The 22,492-nt window shown below is 36.6% G+C and overlaps 1 protein-coding gene across 1 annotated transcript in view; it reads right to left on the reverse strand.

Moving 5' to 3' along the window:
• Nucleotides 1-6,342: 6,342 nt before the first annotated feature.
• LOC149529867 (uncharacterized) overlaps nt 6,343-22,492 on the reverse strand; it is a 354,140-nt gene continuing 337,990 nt past the window's right edge. Inside the window, exons 13-14 of the mRNA XM_089809266.1 lie at nt 7,326-7,396; nt 6,343-7,132 (exon numbers count right to left, since the gene is read on the reverse strand). Coding sequence (XP_089665392.1) covers nt 7,040-7,132; nt 7,326-7,396 — 164 coding nt within the window. The 3' untranslated portion in view covers nt 6,343-7,039. The remainder of the gene's footprint in view (nt 7,133-7,325; nt 7,397-22,492) is intronic.

The following is a 22,492-nucleotide window of genomic DNA, read 5'->3' on the forward strand; positions in this document are numbered from 1 at the left end:
ACAAGTTTTATAAACGATTGTGGGATTACTAATCCCACTCCCTCTTAGCTATTCAACCTATTCAACACAACAACTTGACTCAACTTTTGATAAAGTGAATGAGAGACTTGTGGATCTCAGTACTCACATGCCACAAACTGAGGAGATCCCTATTATGTCTAGCTTCAATGCAATTTTTATGTCAAACTTGGAAAATTTACTCAGTGAGGTGGACAACCTTGAAACTAGAGTGAGCATATTAGAAAGAAAAGTTTGGGAGTATTTCTAGATTCAACTTTTGTGTGATATACAACTCAACAGCCTCTATCTGCTTAGTGAAAACAATGAATGGGATGATGGACTTGAGTAAGGAGATCATAAAGATTTGTTCAAATTCCTCACTAATAATTGGTCTCATTTACTACATCATCCTGTTTGTGATGCTAAATCTTCACACAAGGTTTAATAGGGATATGTCCTCTTACCCCTTTAAGGCTTTTTTGTATAATTTTTCTTTTAGCCTATGTAACGTTTTGAACTTCTATTGGCTACACTAGTAAGATTTTCAATAGGTTTTTAGTTTGTTCTCATATGATTGGTAGTACTCTATACTTTTGTGCCAAATTTCATGGGAATGGGCTATTGAACTATGACCTATGTTTATATACTTTATAAGTTTTTTTCTATGATGCTTTTGATATTTGTCTACTATTAGTGTGTATGTGTGTACACCTTTGAGCAACAATCTTTTAAGTGTTAGTACCCTAGTTTTTCTTGTTGATTAATATTTAAAAAAAAAGAAACTAGCACATAAAGGAAAGTTCAAAAGTCTTTGAGGCCTCATCTTGCCAAGGTCAAATGGTGTAATGTCCCCACTATTAGGGTTAGTTTGGGACAAGAAGAATCTACAGAATAATTATTTTCATCACAAAAATAATAAAATTAAGTATATTATTCTACCCTTTAATTTATCCCAATCTTAAGGATGCCTCCATATTAGGTCTCCTAGCTCATAGCTACCTCGTTGTCTTCCTGAGAGCACACCCCTTAAGATTCTTCTTGGACGGGACATCCTCTATCTAAGGTCAATCACATATGCATATGTTGACATCACTAGAATTTTCTGGCACATGGAGATTATCTAGTGATTCCTAACCATGGTGATCTTAACATCTCGCATACCCCATGCTTCGAGTCTCATTAATCTCCATGGTGCTAACCCCATAGATTAACACAATACTATTAAATTTCTATTATTCTTCATACAAGAAATTTATTAATATCTTAATAAAAATAAAAAATATTCTTTTTAATACACATAATAATATTTATATATTATATGTAAAATCTCTATATTTTATCATTAATCTCAATATATATATATATATATAGTTTCATTATAATATCTATGAATAATGTTAAAAGGCACCTAAAAATTAAAGTATACTTACTTGAGCACTTATCTTCTCTTTTCTTGTGATGCTCCATCCTTTATCATACCCCTTATGTTATGCATATGTAAGACAAATTTGAGAATTTCAATAATCCTTCATTTCTTTACTATCTTTCCTTATTATTATTTTTTCAAGGAATTGTGAGTCCAAGTATGTTTCTATGGTATTAAAGTTTATTTTCAAATTCTTTGTTGAAAGCTATTTATCTAATCCATATGCCCTCCTCTCATTTCTATCTTATCCATTTAAATCTCTTTAATTAATGAAACTTTTACTAATAAATCTACTATCTTTTTATTAAATATCCACACTTTTCTCACGTGAATTTGTTGCCTTGTATATTCATTCAAGGTAAAGGAAATATGAAATATGATAGGATATTAAGTACTTTGAATATTCATTACAATTACCCCTTTATAATATATGCTCTCATGTTATATGAGCAATCAAACAAATGGGGGTTTTCCCTTTACAATCAAATGGTTTTTCATGTATCTTCTTCAATGTCCTTTAAGATGCTTCTTGATTCATTTTTATATGTGCCTACGTGTCATTCAAGGAATGGGTCATGTCTCGTTCGAATGGTTTAGTTACTATAAACTTTTAATACCAAAAACATTAGATATTTAGCATTTATTTTATTTGCTAATAAGATTGATTCATGTCCCATGGTGTACTTATTTGTGATTATTAGTTACTAGAAATTACTTGTAATTTATGTGTAATGATAAGTAATTGTCTATCATGTGATTATTGGTAATGTAAAAATTATTTTAACATTTTAGTTATAATGTCGATATAATTGATTATAATTTATTTCCTTAAATTTTTTATATTACTGGTCTCATGCTAATTGATTATATTAAACAATTTACACATGCATTAGTGATAGTTATAGTGTATTTACAATAGTAATTAAACAAATATAAATGCATTAATATCTCAAGTATGGTCTTGTAATAATCAGCCCTTCCTAAATTTGCTTTTCCTCAAGCAATTTTGACTTTCATTTCTTTTGTTAGCCCTGTCAATTAAATTTGATGATATAACTAAGATTTGATAAGTGCATATAGATTGAATGATATGAGAAAATTTATTCTGATTATTCACAAACTTAGCAGATTAATGAGCATAAGATCGATTATTAATAGGCGATTGATTAACCATAATGGAAATAAAAATATTTTAGTTTGACATAGAATGATTAATAGATTCCAAATGTTTACATTTGGAGCAATTGATAGGCTTCCCAAAAGATTATAAGCTAATATAATTCAATATATTTTTATTGTGGATGATAACTCGTTTAATGATCTCTTTTGAGTTTTGAAATTTCATTGTTACAAAGTGCTAGAAACTCATCTACAAGTAGGCTACCTGAAAGTATTGGGATTGCATGTTTGTACCCATCTTGGACTCTTTCCTCAAGGTTTTTTGTAATCATGTTCTTACCATCTTGGATTCTTTCCTCAAAACAATCAAAACCATGTCCTCAACCATCTTGGAATCTTTCCTCAAGGCATTGGAACCCATATCCTTACCCTTCTTGGAATCTACCTATCTCGAGAGTATTTACTCTGTTTCTCCCATCTTGACAATAAATCACTTGTGTTCAATAGTTTGATCTTTTTATTGATGGAAATATTTATAATTTTACTCACCCTATAGCATGAAAAGATCATGCTTTGATACCACTATAATGTCCCCATTATTAGGGGTAGTTTGGGACAAGAAAAATCTATAGAATAATTGTTAGCATTACAAAAATAATAAAATTAACCATATTATTGTACCTTCTAATTTAATCCCAATCTTAAGGACATCTCTAGACTAGGCTTCCTAGCTCATAGCTACCTCGTTTTCTTCTCGAGAGCACACCCCTTAAGATTCTTCTTAGACGGGACATCCTCTATCCAAGGCCAATCACATATGCATAGGTTGACGTTATCAGAATATTCTGGCACATGGAGGTTATCCATCAATTCCTGACCATGGTGGTTAGATGGAGATCTTAACATCTTGCATACTCCATGCTTCGATTCTCATTAATCTCCATGGTACTAACCCCCTAGTTTAACACAATACTATCAAATTTCTATTATTCTTCATATAAGAATTTTATTAACCTCTTAATAAAATTACAAAACATTCTTTTTAATACACATAATAATAATATTAATTGATATATATATATATATATATATATAGTTTCGTTATAATATCTATGAATAATGTTAAAAGGCATCTAATAATTAAGTATACTTACCTTAAATCTGATCACTTATCTTCCGTTTTCTTATGATGCTCCATCCTTTATCATGCCCCTTATGCATTTGTAAAACTTTTACTAAAAAACATACTATCTTTTTATTAAATATCCACACTTTTCTTACGTGGATCTACTGCCTTGTTTATTAGTTCAAGGTAAAGGAAACATGAAATGTGACAAGGTATTAAATACTTTGAATATCTATTGCAATTAGCCCTTTATAATATATGCTCTCATGTTTTATGAGCAGTTAAACAGATGGGTGATTTTCCTTTACAATCAAATGGTTTTTCATGTATCTTTTTCAATGTCCTTTACGATGCTTCTTGATTCATTTTTATATGTGCCGATGTGTCGTTCAAGGAATGGGTTGTCTCATTTGATTGGTTTAGTTACTATAAACTTTTAATACCAAAAACAATAGATATTTACTATTTATTTTATTTGCTAATAAGATTGATTCATGACCCATGATGTACTTATTTGTGATTATTATTTATTAGAAATTATTTGTAATTAATGTGTAATAATAAGTCATGTAATTATTGGTAATGTAAAAATTATTTTAATATTTTAATTATAATGTTGATATAAATGATTATAACTTATTACTTTAATTTTTTTATATTATTGATCTCATGTTAATTGATTATATTAAACAATTTACACATGCATTAGTGATAGTAATTGTGATTATACAAATTACGTGGTATTCACAATAGTAATTAAACAAATATACATGCATCAATATCTCAATTATGGTATTGTGACAAATAGTATGTGTTACATAAGTATATTATTGTGATAAAGTCACAAAAAAAATTATTCCTTATGTCATTCCCTCTTAAAACACCTTTAGGCATTTATAGATATTGATAAAATGGTGTGTCTTAGGGCCTTTTTTTTTCTTCAGTTGTAAACATGCCATTAGTAAGAAGAGATAACTTGTTGGGGCCCTTAATCATCAAAATCTTATTTTGAGTTTATAATCCCCAAAAAATGGGAAGTATTTAACATGAGAAAACAAGAAAAAGCCAAAGGGATCCAAAACTAAAATAAGGCACAAAATGCAAAAACCACCCTTAAAACTATAAAATAATCAAGGAAGATGACCCCAAGTTCCCAACAAAACCTAACTCCCTCTTTGAGAAAAGCAAGCCTCCATAATCCATTGGGAGAAAACCTCTATGGCCTTATCTTTTCTACACTTACTTATCACTTGAATTTTCACCCTCAACAATCTTACTTAGTACAAGAGTAAATGATAGATCCTTGAAAATAAAAAAATAGGTATTTACAAACAATTCCCATTCTTAGAGAGGTTCAATGCCAACTGTTTTTGTAATCTCTCATTAAAAATACTACAAATCCTTTGCTAGTAAGAAAAATAATTTAAAAAATTTCTTCTCAATAAAAAGGAATAATTAAAGATAAAGAAAGATGAATTATAAATTATAAATTCATTTGATTTGGATTTCATGTCTTTTTATAACTTAGGTAAATAAATTTTTATTACATAGCCTAGTCAATTAAAAGATAACAATTTGAATGATGGTACCTTTTTGTCTATATACACCCACAAATGACTCACATAAACACACACATGCATGTGCGCACACACATATGCCCATAGGCATAGACATGCATGCATGCACACACCCACACCCAGACACACACATGCACACACGTGCACAAACATACACACATCCATACATGTATATGCATAGAGAGAGAGACACACACACATGTATATGCATAGAGACACACACACACACATATGTATATACATAGATACATGCATATCATCTTTCTCATGTAACTTGATAAGAGATTCCCAAAACTTTTTTTGAAATGCTAGTTTAAGTACAAGGGTTCGTAGGGGTTTCCAAGGGGTATGCCTTTTGTACCTACCAACATTATTGGTGTCATTAAGCACAATTGATATATTATCAATTCTCAAACACGTCGTGACAAATTCTGTAAGATTGTCTTAGATCCTATACCACTATGACACACCCTAAAAACTTAACTCTAATGTTAGGTATTATAGACCTACATTTTGTGTCATCAAGGGCCTTCTAATTCTTCTTGGCCACAACTCATTCATGAGAATGTTTGTGCATTTTTAGATTCTACTGCACTTCCAAAGTATAATCAAACTTAAGAATTTAGAGAGGTTCCTTACTTCCTCCTAAGGTTGTCTAACCTTCCCACTTTAATCTTTGTACAGATCCTATATGAATATTATTATATTTTAATTAATCCTCTCATCATGGTAGATGATAATTTCATGGGTTTGTATGTTGCAAGATCTATGTCAAAATGTGATGATGGTAATTTCCTATCTCTATTTTCAACTCTTGGTTTTTATCTCCTCGTTTGTATAGATTTCTTCCCTTACCGTTCAAACTTCTACTTTTTAACAAAATTTCATAATATTTCATTACTTTTTAATTATGTTTTAGATCTTTTTGTTTTTTCTAAACCTATTTTTTCAATATCTATTCTATTAACCTTAGTTTTTCTATGATATTTATATTGTTTCTTTCTTAACAAAATGTAATCTTGTCAAAATATTACTAAAATCAGAAGGTAGATTGAAATATTTATATAGTTTCTTCCTTACAAAAGATGATAATCTTGATAAAATATAAGTTAAACTAGACGGAAGATGAAAGTCATTGAAATGTCATCTCTGCAAGTCATAAAACACCCAGTTAACTTTTCACTTAAATATCATGAGAAGTATTTTTTCATATTGAGAATCAGAGTCGGTTGTCTTCAATTTATGTTTTCAAAGTCCAATCTCTTACTTTATTTTATCGAATGGGCTCTCATTCCATTGTTAAGGTGGTCTTGCAAACTTCCATACACATTCAAATTGTACCATCCAACTTGCTTGCTGTAATTTCTGCACCATTAAACTTCGATTTCTTAAGCTCTGATTTCTTTAAATTTTCAATAAGTCACCACCATAGCCTCGAGTCTCAATTAAAACATTCTACTTTTTCTAAACATACTTGAAGCATAGAAGAAGATAAACCTCAAACTACAGGTCATGTTATTGAAAAAGGGTGCCTTCAAACCCTGGGTTTTCAAATCCAAAACTTTTCCTAACTGGGTTTCCATTCAAGAAACATAAAATGGGATGAACTGATACCACGAGATGAACTCTTGGATGCAAATGGCTCCTTCATGAAGGTCAATAATATTAATTAACCACATTGTTTAATCTTGTAGATCACCTTGACAAGATGAGAAGTCGTCAACTTCGCTTTTAAACTTGTCACAGTGGGTTTATGATCCATTTGCCAAAGTGCCTGAAAAGCCTTACTCATCATGCTTGTACTTGTATATAATCATTCTCTTTACTATTTCCAATCGGAGGAGATGTGGGTTTCATTAGACACGTTTGAAGTAATGCAACTACCTGAAAACATCAACTACACAATGTTAGGAATCATTGATGCTTCTTGTGGATAATGATTCAAGGGAGGGGAAGTATACTGGAAAACAAAATCTGTCATACACAAAAACAGACAAAGATGCAACATAAGTTCTAAAGAGTAAATGGAAATAACCATTGTGACAAATGCATGAGAAAGACAGATTAAGGTGCTCACCAATGAAGCCGTGGCACAGATGAAGCTGAAACCTTTGCAGTGAAAGGGAGCGTTATTTGACAGGAACATTACTGAAATTGTTTGAACACCACTAGTTAAAAAGAAATCATTAAAAGAAGAAATATAATATATAAACAAAAATTCCAAAAACTAGGCATGAATCTCAAGTTATTCTTTTGGGCTCAATTGTACTTTCGATCCTGAAAACTTCATTTGAAGGTTCCATTTAAAGTTACAGAATGAGTCTTGCCTTCTCAGGTTTGGTATTAATAGCTTTAAATCTGAAGGTGTCATGTTAAGAAAGTTTGTGAAGTGTAGACATATTCTTGGTAGTAGCGCACTACAAATTGAGGCTAAATTTTTTCCATCGCAAAGCATTTGGAACAATTTTACCCCTCATAAAAATACAATTTGAGATTAACTTGTCATTTGATTTCTCATTAACATAGATAGATGTAGGTGGTTTCAAATGCTTGCTCTCCCTTTAAGTACAGACAGCTTTAGAAGATTAATCGATCCATAAAGTTACCAGATTGAAGTATAGGAACCAATAGACAACATGGGGCTACTTCATGCCCAAACAATCATTTATTGTTCAGGGTGAACAGAATATATCTAACACCCTTACATCTTCATGTAAATCGAACTATAATCATATAAGTATATAAAAATCAACCATAGTGAAATGAAGTGAAATTGTCAATGTATACAAGATATTGCCAAGAGAAGCGTATTAATTGTCCATGCTGAACTTTTTTTCTCATTTTGAAAATCTAAATAATCTAATAATAGAAAAAGAGGATAAAATTACATAATCCAAGAGATATAATCTGTAACATTTGGGTGATCCAAATTGTACTCCATTTTTAGAAAACACTCCTCAAAATCTAAACCTAAATAACAAAGTTGGTTTAGACAACCTAGAGAGAACTTATGTTCAAACTACAGATAAGTCAAGTCAATTGACAAGATCTTTCTACACTCCCGACTCTGCTAGACCAAAAAGAGTACTCTTAAAGATCTTCACATGACAATCAAAGAGATAATATAATCACAATCCTTAACTATACTTTATGCATAAGGACATCCCAATGATTACTACTAGATACTCATTATATTGGCTTCTCAGCTCTGAACAAACAGATAACTATCAAGTTACAATACAACAAGAGATGCCAAAATAGGTTAATATACCCAAATTCTACTATCACTTGGAGTTCAATAATTCATGTGCAACTTATGACAACTCCAGAATATGTGCAGCTTTCTAAAGATGGACAAACAATCTAAAGCTTACAACATATTGCAGAAATAAGAATCAATAAGTTTAGCAGAATGGCATAACATAGATCACAATAATAACTAAGTCAACATGATCTATTCATTCTAAAGCATAGCCAATTTCCAAAAGAGGATATATCAAGGTTACTCTAAGTTGCTAGGATAGGGACAACACGGAATGGAGGAATGGGTCTTCGGGGACCCCAATTTCTTTTGTCAGTTTTAGCTGAGATACCAGGTTTGGACTTCGGAGCTCGGGTTTAGGACCAGATTCATCTAGGTTTGGATTTGAGCCCAGGTCCAAGTAGACCCACAGCCTGAAATCTGGACTTTGCCCAGACCTGCTTCAGACCTAGGTGAACTCGGGAGAACCCGAGCGGACCCACAGTAGTGGAGCCAATAAAGTGAAAAAAAAAAACACTCAAACCAATGCATGTTTTAATAGTTTTTTTTTTGAACCCTAGAAGGATCCTAATAAAAAACATTTGACTCATCTATTTGCTTTCTCATTTTGGAGTGCCTATTTTGCAAATTTGAGAAAATTGTAGAGATTGTTTGTAGAGTCTCAAATACTTCCAATAACTAGTGTTGAATGTTCTAGGTATGCATTTGATCCTTGCTTTTGCTTCTTTGATAGTTTGTTTTATGTTTTTCTATTGTTCTAAAATTTATCAAGTTTTTGTGTAAGTTTTGAAATATACATTTTTTAATTTTTGTTATAGATTGCAAGAATGGGTAGTCAGAGTTTAGTGGGTGGGGAGGGATCCCAAAGATTGATAAATGTTCTCCTTTGTGGAAGTATACAACAAGAATTGAACAATGTTTTGGAGTGGTGGGGTAGGGGGGTATATGGAAATGCAATTTTTGCAAAACCCAATATAGAAGCTCCTATTACCGAGTTAAACATCATTTAATAGGCCTTGGAGGTAAAGGGATCAGCATGTGTGAGGGCTCAGAAGAAGATAAGAAGGGTTGTCAGATGCTCAAATAGAAGCCATGTTAGGACAACAAAATGTTGATAGGTTAGTGTCAAGGGGGGAACAAGAAAGATCAAAGCACAAACCACCAACACCACCCTATCAAACAACCACTAGACAACATTCCTTCCTACCTACCCCTTCTATGGATGAAGAGGAAGTAGAAACACCCCAAACCACCACCCACAAGAAAAACCCATTAGATAGAGCATTTCAATATGAATTGAGAGAAATTATTGATGTAACAGTTGGGCGTTGCTTCTTTGTGAATGGTCTTCCATTCAATCTAGTGAGATCATCTTACTGGAAAGAGGGGGTGGAAGCAATAAATGAAGCACTTCGTAGTTACCGAGGTCCTAGATATGAAAAGGTGAGAACCACTTTATTGCATAGTGAGAGAAAGAATGTACAAATCCTCCTCAAACCAATAAAGAGATTCTTGGGATCAAACGGGGGTGAGTATCATCTCTGATGGATGGAAAGATTGCAAATATCGTCCATTAATAAATTTGATTGCTGTCTCCACCAAGGGGCAATGTTTGTAAAGGCAGTTGATTGCAAAGGGGAGGTAAAAGATGCAGATTATAATGGCTAGATTCTCATTGAACCCATAGAGTTTGTAGGAGTTGACAATGTTGTCCAAGTAAAAACAGACAATGCCAAAGTTTGCAGGGCTGCGGGTGGTTTCATAGAAACATGATATGATCATATATTTTGGACACCATGCACCGTCCATTCCTTGAACTTGGTGATGAAAGCAATTGGCACCCAAATTAAATGGGTGAAAAAAGTGTGTGAGGGTGAGGAGATCCAAATGTTTGTGATAAACCACCATATATCACAAGCAATTTTCAGAACTTTCTCCCACTTGGAATTAGTGAAGGTAAATTTTAAACTTTATTTAGTTTCATTTATCATTTTGTGCCATACTTTACATAATTGAATAGACTATTTTTTGTGTTTTTAAAATATTTGAAATGTATTATTAACTTAGAATTAACATGGTAATGAGTTGCATGCTTGTAATAGCCTCTTGGATAATTTCAGGTCCATTAAATGGCTTTATCATGAAGTCATTGATATGAAGGAAAGGATGAATAACTTGAAAGACAAGGCCAACATTCAAAATTCAGAAGAATGCAGATATTGAGACTAGGGATGAGGCTAACATGGGTGCTCTCATGGACATGGCTGCCTTTTACAAATTGGAAGAAGGTTCTTGAATTGGATAATGGAATTTCGAGACTGGAGAATACTTTGAAAAACGTTGCTGACTAGAGCTACAAAATTCTGAAGGCCTCCAATGAACATATCAAGATCTTGATCAGCTATATGGAGAGCTCTGTTGGTGAGAAGTCCATTGTGAAGATTGCTGAAGATCAAGAAAACCCTTGAGATAGTCAAGGCAGCCCAAGGAAAAGGACCAAAATCGGATTCTCTAGAGCCCATTACATATTTGAAATATGCATTGTGAATGCATAAGTCCTAACGTTTTTCCTCTTTACCTCAAATCAGGTTCTCCAAACTCTTTTACATGTTTAAAATGTGCAATGGAAATGCATGTAAGTCAAAATCGGGTTTCAGAAAGCCCATTGCATGTGACATTTTTCATTGCATTTGACCAAAATTTAATTCCTTTGGAAAATCGGGGTTAGAGAAAGTGATTTCATGTTTGAAGTATAGAATGCACTTGCATGCATTTGGACGACCAAGCCAAAATTGGGTTTAGAAAGGGTCATTGCATATTTTCACAACTTGCATTTACATTTAAATGAAATAGTTTGGCAAATCAGGGTTACAAGATGCCATTACATGTGATGTATTTACATGTAAAAAGAAAAATCGAGGTTGTAACTTGAAGCTTAATGGTTTTCTGTTGGTTATTTTTCGATTTTTCTTTACATTTCATATGTCTTAAATAATAAAAGAGAATCCATTTACATGTTTTAAAATGCAAGTGAAACCACCCAACAAGTTGTTTTGTTGAGAAACTAGTTTTTTGCAAGCCAAAAATGTGGTTTGGAAGAGCAATTACATGTATTTAAAACAAAAATAACATGTAATGGACTTGCATTACTTAAGTTATTCTATTTAGCACATGTCTAAGTGATTCACTTAAGTGAATCGCACTTAAAGGGATCAAATCATAGTTTCCAGAATTGCCCAAAAATCGCCCAAATCGCCGATTTCGCGATTAGATTCATGCGTGGCGATTTTATGTGAATCGAAAATCGCTGGAGCCGATTTTTTCGGGTGAATCGCCTGAATCGCCGATTAAGGCGATTCATGGCAAAAATCGCCAGAATCTTTGCTGTGAATCGGCCATGGCAGCTAGGAAGTTGAGTTGGAAATAATTAAAAAAACACTTTTTTTTTTTTGCTTTCTTTTTTGCCTTTCCTCTTTGTTATAACCCTAAAGGGCCTTCTAATTGTTAAGCATGAGTAGAAGAGAGGAAAAGTGAGAGAGAAAGAGAAAAGAAAAACCATAGGTTTCCAACCGGCAAGAAGGAAGAGCACCAAAGAGATCAGAAGTCCATTTGGGGAGGCCATAAATTGCATTGAGAGCTGTTTACCGTACAGGTAAAGAAAATGAACGCATACAGACAATGAACACGAATAGCAAAATTATATTTGCAATAGTAGATGAATGATTGTTTACAATGATCCCAGACGGGATATAAATACTACCGCCGAACCTTCCCGAAGGAGTCCGTCGGCCACAAATATTCTATCCGCTACAAACTATTTACCGACGACGTCGGCTACAGAATACAAAATACTGCCGGACCGTCGGCTACAAAATACAGAAACACCGCCGGACCGTCGGCTACAGAATACAAAATACTGCCGAATCGTCGGCTACAGAATACAAAAACACCGCCGGACCGTCCAGTCGGCTAACACCATCCCCCCCAAAAAGAAAAGTCGTATCCTGACGACTGACAAAATATCTGAGATAAATTAACAAACAAAATACATTAACAGAGTGACTACAACAAGAGAAATCTGCTTCTGTCACATCACTTCCACATTCATCCCGTTACATCTGTAGCCTCTGCTAACACAATACTATCTTCTCAAGCTGACCTTGATAGCCACCTGTGCTGCTTTCTCTGTTTTCAATTCCTCGGTACCCTGAGCCAAGTGTCGCTGCACTACCTCCAACTGGATGATCAGCTCCTCCCGAGCTCTCTACGCATCCACCAAGACAGCCTCACAGCCAACACTTGCTCTCACTGCCTCTGGTATACAGAAAGTCCATGCCTGCAGCAACTTCAACTCTTCTCAACTGGTCAGACTCCCACAACTGATATCCGCCACGACTGGGGGTCCAGGGGGCAACGCCCCCGGCGGGGTCGAGAGGCAGCGAAAATGCACAAAACACACCATTTCTGTCATTATCTGTCGATTCTGTACTCTTTTTGGCAACCACGGATGCGTCCCCTTCCCTTTGGCATCATTTGTTAGTCATTCTGAACAACTTGATTCTGTCGTCGTTTGTTTTTTTTTTTTTTTTACTGCTTCGTCTACAATCCACCACAAATCCCTCTGCACACAGAAATTCTTCTCCTTCTGGCAGAACAAGCACTCTTCTTTATGTCTCTGTTTTCCCGCGGCCTTCCTGTCCTCACTCGCGGCCTTTCTTTTTCTACTCGCGGCCCATTCTTTCGCCGGCGGTTAACTGGGCGAGGATAATGTTATACCCACGGACCATTCTTTCACCGGCGGCTTTTTCTGGCGAGGAAAATGTTATACCCGCGGGAGTTTGTGTTTTTATTTCTGCCGGATGACAACTTTATGCCCGTGGACAGCTGCCCGTGGGGCTTTTAAGAGCCCGAGGACAGACTGTCCGCGGGACCTTGCACTCCCGCGGGACTTTAACTGCCTGCGGACAGGTAGTTGCCTGCGGGGCTTTTCAGTCCGCGGGGCCTCTTTTTTTTTCTTTTTTTTTTTTTTCCTAAAAGAAATCAAATAACAAAGGTACCTCCATTTTGCCTCCAGGCGTCGCCATTCTGCAACGACGTCGGAGTCAGCTGGCCATCCTGTGACAGCGACGGAGTCTTCTTGGCACCATATATTTTGAATTTGGATCTGTTGACTGCCAGAGGTATCTTCTGCCCGTCCAAAGTTGATAATCTGATCTCTCCATTGTTGCCGACCTTCCGAATCTGATATGGTCCAACTCATCTGCCCTTAAACTTTTCCACTTTGATTTCATTCTGATTGTCGTACGCTTTACGTTTTTTCTGTGCCACCTCCATCGCCCACTGTGCCTGCGGTCGTCGCGCAACTAGATTATTTCCTTGCTGTCGGTGCCCTTCCACTAATTTTATGTTGCAGTGGAACATTTTCTTTCCGCGCGGTCTATTCACCATGTACCGGACAGTGGGATCTTTCGTTTTTCTGTGTTCAAACTGTATGTTTTTCCCCTTAGCTTCAGCCATGGCAGCTTTTCCTTCTTCCACTCCCCTGCATTCCTCCGGATATTCATTTTTCTCCTTTTTCTCATCTTCGTCGACCGTTAACATATTGCAACTCGGAAAGAGTTCGTAATCTTCTATCTGCCAGTGGTAAAGGCCATTCGCCGAGTCCAGATCGTCATCATTCGATCCTCCGTCAAGTCTCAATACTCCTTCATCCGGTTCCATTCTCCTCTTTCCTTCGTCATCACTCTCGCCTTTACTATCAGAACCTAACAATGCTGCCTCCTCGCCAACCATTTGCGTGTGCAGGTCAATTATGAATCTTTTGCCTCCGTGCTCCATTGATAGGGTATTGCATTTCTAATCATGTTTTACTTTTGCTTGCACCAACCAATCCGTTCCCAGAATAGCATCATAGCCTTTTCTTTTAATGGAATGACCACAAAATCCAATAAAAATGGTTGCGTACCAATAGTTACCGTTTGCGCCCTTAAGGTTCCCAACGGTTTGATCCCGTGCTGGTCTGCCGTGAGCAACTGGAATGTAGGTGGCCACAGCGTCGGCTTCCCCAACTTCTTCCAGGTATCCTCCGGTAAGACATTCACGCCGGACCCTCCGTCAACAATTGTCTCTATCAAAACATTTCCCAAAATCCCCATCTCGACGACCGCCGGATGTTGTCCGGATGTGAGTGCCAGTAGCATTGGGTTTGTTGCCGTCGCTTCCCTACTGTCCCTTCCTGTGTCCTCCGTTGCTTTTGGAAATGGTGTATGATTCAGAATGGCCGTCCGTAACTGGGGCATTGTGAGAAGGTCACTTATCTTGACCGGTATCTCCGTTTGTAAGATCTGTCGTACAATGTTTTGTTCTGCAAAGTTCCTTGCCAAGGTGCCAGTGATATCCTTCAACTGAGATGTCCCTGCTGACGATGCTTTTCCAATTTCCGCCTGCATTTCCCCCAATTTTCTTTTTTCCTCCGCTTGCCTTCGTGTAATTGCCAGAACCTCCTCTACATCGGTGCCAATAGTGATCAAGTTTACTCCAGCCTTTGGACACTTGGAGTCTTCGTGATTGCCGGGTCCAAACCATCTACATAATAATTTCATTGTGTTTGCCGCTGTACAATCCCGCGCAAAATGACCCCACAAATTACATGCTCGGCATTGAACGATCGGCCGTTCGTTTGCATCATACTGAGTTCAACTTCGGCTCCCATTATTATTCTTATTATTTGTATTGTTGTTATTTTTCCCTCTGCTATTATTCCTGTATCCTCCGAATGTAACACTGGCGGTATTCGTGTTTCCGCTACTACCCGACGGGGAAGCCTCCTGTGTGAGAAACACCTGCGGAGATCCTCTTGTTTTCATGTTAAAGGGGCAGTCTTTTGTCAAGTGTCCCATGATCTGACAGATGTCACAGAATTGGTTCTTCGGACACGATCCTTTAGTATGACCGTCGGTCTTACATTCCGTGCACCACAATTCACTACCTTTTGGCTCTTTCTGCATATTTTTAAACTCCTTCATCATTCGAACCATATCCTTCTGTAAGGCACGAACCTTTTTGTTACTACCTTCATCATCGCTGCTATCATCTCCAGCAGATTCATCATCATCAAAGTCAGAGGAGCTGGTTTTCTTCTTCTTTGTCTTCTGCGCACTTTCAAGGTCGAGTGCTCTGTTATAAGCATCGGCATATGATGACGGTGGCACAATTTTCATTTTCCTCCGCAACTTCGAGCGTAGGCCGTCCACAAACCACCTTTTCTGCAATCTGTCTACTGGCTTGCTTTCCATTTTGTTTATTAAGTCTTTTAATCTCCTGGCATAGACACGGACAGTTTCGTGCTTCCCCTACTTGGTATTGAAAATTTCCGCTACGATTTCATTATCATCTCGCAAGAGTTTAAATTCCGCCAAGAACTCCTTTTTAATGTTATCCCAGGTATCCAGCTTCTGCGAATCCATATCTGAAAACCAATCAATCGTGACACCCTGTAAGGTTGCCGGAAAGTGCCTGGCCCATTCGTCAGCATCTGTGATTCCATTTGCCCGCCAGATCGTCTCACATGTCTTACAATGTCGAATGGAGTTGGCTATACCATCACCTTCAAATTTTGACAGCTTTTCTTTGGGTCCCGCCATAACACTGGAGGTCTGCACTCCTACACTGGTCGGCACTCCCACACCGGCAATCTGAACTCCCACACCAACAGTCTGTACTCCCACAACGGCGGACTGGTCTCCCACACCGGCGGTGTGCACTCCCACACCGGAGGTGTTGACAGCTGCAAACCTTGGTGAAGATGAAGGATCCTCCAAAATTGTTTCTTGTGGAAATCTATCCTGGACGAAGAGGTCACTCCACGCTCGTGCTCCGTCGCCACTGCGAGCCGTGCGAGTTGATGCTCTTTCGTTTGAATTTTCTTCCCTCGGCAAACACAAATTCAAGAACTCCTCCCGTGCTTCTTCCACCAATTCCACCCGCTGCCGAGTCTCCTCCAACAATTCTTCCACGCTTCGGTTTCCGTCGGCAATCTTCTGAAATCTTCGTCGGCGCTCGGCTTGCTGTGCCAGAATTAAATTCCCTTGCGCAATACGGATTCCATCTTTTGCCTTCGCCTTATTCCGATCCTTGTTAAGCTGATTTGGCATTAATCTTCATTCCTTCCACCTTCCAGATTCATAAGGAAACGGCGCCAAATGTTTACCGTACAGGTAAAGAAAATGAACGCATACAGACAAAGAACACGAACAGCAGAATTATATTTGCAATAGTAGATGAATGATTGTTTACAATGATCCCAAACGGGATATAAATACTACCGCCGAACCTTCTCGAAGGAGTCCGTTGGCCACAAATATTCTATCCGCTACAAACTATTTATCGACGACGTCGGCTACAGAATACAAAATACTGCCGGACCGTTGGCTACAGAATACAGAAACACCGCCAGACCGTCGGCTACAGAATACAGAAACACCGCCGGACCATCGGCTACAGAATACAAAATACCGCTGGACCGTCGGCTACAGAATACAAAAACACCGCTGGACCGTCCAGTCAGCTAACAAGAGCATTAAGGAGTCAATATCAACACTCCTCAACTCATTTGCAAAAGGTAAGTGCTGATTTGTTTTTTGCATGTTAGTGTATTATGCATTTTTTGTTAAATTTTTTTAGTTTTCAAGATTTTTTGTTTCAATCTTTGAATGTTCTTTATTTTTACTAAATTGCAAACTAGGGTTTGTTGTTTTGTAGCTTTTATTAGTTTCAAACTTTGATATTTTACATGAATTTTTTTATTGCAGCAGCCCTTTGCTTTCATTTTCCACAATGGGTAAAAAAGATGATTGTTGGAAATATAACGAAGAGTTTCCTAGAAGAACCAAATATCAAACAAAATGTATATTTTGTAAAGAAAAAATAACTTCTGGAGGTATTTATAGATTGAAATACCACATTGCTGCTATACTTGGACATGATGTTACAATTTGCACTAAACAATCTGCTGAGGCAAAATGCACTTGTTTAGTGGCATTAAAATTAATTGAACGAGACAAAGTGAATAGGAAAATGCAACTTGAAGGGTTAAGGGGTATTGGCTCCCATGTTCCCGCATCCGCACCCGCATCTACATCTGTATTCGCATCAGCTTCCACATCCGTAAGTTGTGTTAGAGAGGGTTCTTCTAGGCCTCCTTTTCGTCCTACTTCTAGTGCTCATGCGAGTGCTAGTGCTAGTCAGTCTTATACTGAGACAGAGTCCAACAACAACCTATTGCGGCCTAAAGTGCGAAAAAACAAAATGGATAGTTACTTTGTGCCCCGCACTACTCCTGGTTCCCAAACCACGCTTGAGGGCATGGGTTTGAGCAAGGAGATTCATGATGCTGCCAGAAAGGAGATATGCAAATTTTGGTACTTTTGCAACATTCCATTTGTTGCAGCCAGGTAATTGATTCTTTTTTTTTTGTTTTCTTTAAAGTTAAAATTAAAAGTAAAAGTAAAACTTTAATTATATCTACTTGTTTTATGATTTGAGTCTTTGACATTTAAATTTTTATTTGTGATAGGGTTCCTTATTGGCAGAACATGATAGATGCAGTTGCTGTTTGTGGTCCGGGGTTTAAAGCCCCAACTGAGGCTGAGTTGAGCAGATACCTCTTGGATGAGATGGTAGAGGACATGAGGGTTGAGCTCGAGGAGAACCGAAAGGAGTGGAGTGAAAAGGGTTGCACCATCATGACTGATGGTTGGACAGATAAGAGGAATAGAACACTCAATTTTCTTGTATCCTGTGGAGGTGATTGATCATTCTACTTTCCTACATACATAATTGTAAATTTTAATTTGTTGAATGCTAATTTGTTGATGATCCATTTAACATTATAATTCGTTGTTTTGTTACTTGTAGGATATACCATGTTCCTCAAATCCATTGATGCTTGTGCTCATGTAAAAAACACCACATACTTATGTGAGGCTATTGAGGAAGTCATAGCAGAGGTGGGGGAACAACATGTGATATAGGTGGTGACAGATAATGCAACAAGTTATGTTATTGCAGGTAAACTTTTAACTTTTCAAATTTTGAAAATAAATTTATTTGAATTTTGAACTTTTTCTAATTCTAAGTTTCCTAAGTTCGAACATGTTTGAAATTTGAATTTCTAATTAACTTAAGATTGTTGTAGGTAAACTTTTGATGGAGAGGCACCCCACCATATTTTGGTCCCCTTGTGCGGCACACTGCATTAGCCTCATGTTGGAGGAAATTGGCAAACTTGAGTTTGTCAAGTCATGTGTGGAAAGGGCAAAAAACATATGCAAGTTCATTTATAATCATTCATTTGTCCTTAGCACAATGAAAAAGTACACAGGGGGCAAGGAGTTAGCTTGCCTAGGCATCACGAGGTTTGCCTCGAATTTCATCACCTTGCAGTCCTTGTTGACATCAAGGGATGATTTGAGGAGCATGTTTGTTGGGTGGGACTGGATTTCATCTTCCTATGCTGCGACCACTGTAGGGATAAATGTGGTGGATTGCATATTTGATAAGGATGGTTTTTGGGAACCCACTAGAAAAATCCTTAAAGTAAATTTATTGCAATTTAACATTTAGTATTTTACAGTTTACTATGCTAATTGTTTAATGATTTAGTTTTACTTTAAGTTATATTATTTTATATTTAAGTTTTGACTCAAATTTTTGTTTTACTTTATATGTAGGTCACTGAGCCCCTTGTATCTCTCCTACGAACTACTGATGGGGAGAAGCCCTCTATGGGCTACATTTATGAGGGCATGGATAGGGCCAAGGAGGCCATTAGAGCCCAGTATGCAGGAGTGTAGGAGAAGTATGCCCCTATTTGGGATATCATTGATAGAAAATTGTAGAATCAGCTCCATCGACCCATCCATTCATTAGCTTACTTTTTGAATCCGGCATTTCCTTTCTGTGCTGACTTCAAGGTAGATGCGGAGGTTCTCACTGGCTTATACACAGTGATCCAGAGGTTGAGTAGTGATGATGATAGCGCTGCTGCACAAGTTCAATAATAAAAAGGGGCCACTTTTCTCTGGCAGGATGGCCATAGATGCTCGGACAACAATGCAACCAGGTAAAAATTAAATAATATATTCAATGTGTATGAATCTAGATTCTAAACTTAAAGTTGATTATATAATTTTAGAGTTGTAATTTGTGAATGAGACTAATTCTTTTTTGTTTTCCCTTATTTCAGATAGATGGTGGCAAATGTTTGGGGCCACAAACCCAAAACTTCAAAAAATTGCCATCCATATTTTGAGTCAGCCAAGCAGCGTTTCTGGATGTGAGCGCAGTTGGTTAATGTTCGAGCACATCCACTCGAAGAGGAGAAATAGGTTGACAGTGCAGAGGTTGAATGATCTTGTTTCGTTCATTACAACCTTCATTTTAGGATTAGATAGCTTTTGGGCGTTGACTCCTCTTCGATCATTCTGGAGGAGATTGATCTAGAATCAAGGTGGCTCACAAAGGTTGTGGAACCAGTCTTCACTGAGGAAGACCGCACGTGGGTTGACCAGGTGGATATAGAGGCTGAGATTGTGGCCATGGCAGAGGAGACAGCTAGAGCATGTTCAGGCATTGGTAGATGCACACGCGCACGCACAAACACAAGCCCTAGCGACATTGTTCGTGAGTCCATTGCCCATGCGGGGGATATGGCTCGGCGGTCCTCTAGGACCTACCTTAGACGCCTTTCTAGTAGGCAGACTGGATACTTTGAGGCTGAGGCTGAGGCTATAGCAGAGCTAGAGGATGATGATGAGGCTTGAGTTGGAGCCTTGTTTTTATATTTTGTTTACAGATATTGATAGTGATACTGAATCACTGATAGACATTCGTTTCAAACTTTCATGGATCTTCATCTTAGGTTCTTACATAGATTTATGATTTGATGTCTTATGGATCTTCATCTTACATACATTCTATTATTTGAATCATCATGATCATTTGATTTCTATTTACTTCAGCTAGCCTATAATTTACATTTTAGTACATAACATAGTTACGTATGTGATGGATTTTATGTTCCATGTTTATGAATGTTAAGTTTTAACTTCTATTTGATGATGTTATAGTGTGTTTAAGTTATATTCAATAAAGGGTGTATGAAATAAGTTTTAAATTGTTAAAATCTCTACATTTAAAGGGTTTTTTCAAATTTGCCGATTCATTGGCGATTCATGATTTGATTCAGCTGTGCCAATTCCAATACGATTCCGATTCTCGTAACTTTGGATCAAATACATATTTACACTAATATATTTTACATATCATGTGTAAATATATTCGAAAAGTGATATTTCACAAAAATGTTTCAAATCAAAACTTTAAAATAAATCTCAACATCAATTAGACTATAAAGTGCTAAAGTGACTTAAGTCATAAAACTTAAAATGTAACTCAACATCAAATTATAACATAAAGTGCGTTATAATGACTTAAATCGTTAAGTGATAAATTAAAAGTCATAAAGTAACTTAAAAACATAACATAAAATGAATTAAAGTTATATTTTTCAAAAAGTGCAACTCAACATTAAAATATAAGGTTGATATTTCAAATATGCAATTGAGGTTGGAGAACCCACTTTTTTGGCACTTAATCCTTAACATCTTTTGACTAACAATTTTGTTTAAGCCCCAACATATCTCAAATGGAAAGTATGCTCCAAAGAAAGAGATTGAAGGAAACAAAAAAAAACAAATAATCTAAACATATGCTTAAAAACACAAAAGGGGCTTTGAAGGTCTCAAAAATCAAGTATAGGCTAACAAACTGAAAAAACGGAAAAGACTTGACAAGAGCCTTCAGTAAAAGGATTCATTATATGAATTGGGAACGGTTGATTGATCAATCTTGGCCAATCAAATAGTGAATTATCTTAGAGAAATGCAGAACTCAATTGGAAAAGTTTTATAGTGTTGCCTCCATTTTGTGGTGACAAAATGAAGAACAATAGATGCCATCTCAGGATTGCTAAAGAGTCTTCTCAATGCCTTCTTATACCAACTAGCAACCTCAGGACCTTTGTATGGTGACATTCTACCAAGAATAACAATGATCTCACTGCTATAATACTTGGGAGAAAGTGCATATGCCAGGAGGTGTAAAGGTGTAGTCATCTTGTTCCAATGATGTAGAAAAATTGACTCCACCTTTTGGTACAAGGTGTCCTCAGGATCTTGCTCTCTCCTATGAATGACCTGCGATGTCAAATGATGTTCATGTAAGTTATCTTGATGTAGTGTTAATAAAAATTAAAAATTAAAATCTCTCAATAAACAAGGATAAATTATTGTATAAAATTTTTAAAAATTTCATTTTCACTCTCTAGCATGGAGTCCATGACATCATAGATGTCCCCTAAACAAAACTATCAGTGTTGGAGAACTGAAGGATAGACATGATGGGCTTGGTGATTTCTAATACATAATCCACCTAACCCCACAAATTATCATCCAAGATCATTGTCTTTACCTTTTGAGCCCTTGTTGTATTGGATTGCTTCCATACACTCTATTGGTTGCTAATAACCATTTGGGACATTGCATCTTTCACTCTCACAAGTCGTCTAAGGATGATTGTGTGTGAAGAAAACCAAGTTTTAGCAACCCATTACCATGTTTTTGATTAAGTAAAATAAGTTTCGAAGGGGCCTTGAAACCCTGTACAATAAGCTAAATATTTAATCCACTAAGCCCACATAGACAAAACATAACAAAACAAGACAGGCCAGCCAGCAAGAAAAAAACAGAGAAACACAAGGACTAAAGACCACACAAAAAAAGGTCACTCAAGCCATGCTCTTAAGAAGATCTGCTGCTTGCAGCTCTAGCTGATCCATCCCTTCAGCAGCCTTGATTTTCATAATCTCCTATGAATCACTTCCCCTAACCTCGATTTTCCAAAGGAATTAAATTTTGGTCAAA

Source organism: Cupressus sempervirens, chromosome 11 (genome assembly GCF_028749045.1).
Source record: "Cupressus sempervirens isolate cs-2001-9-10 chromosome 11, ASM2874904v1, whole genome shotgun sequence".
Taxonomy (NCBI): domain Eukaryota; kingdom Viridiplantae; phylum Streptophyta; class Pinopsida; order Cupressales; family Cupressaceae; genus Cupressus; species Cupressus sempervirens.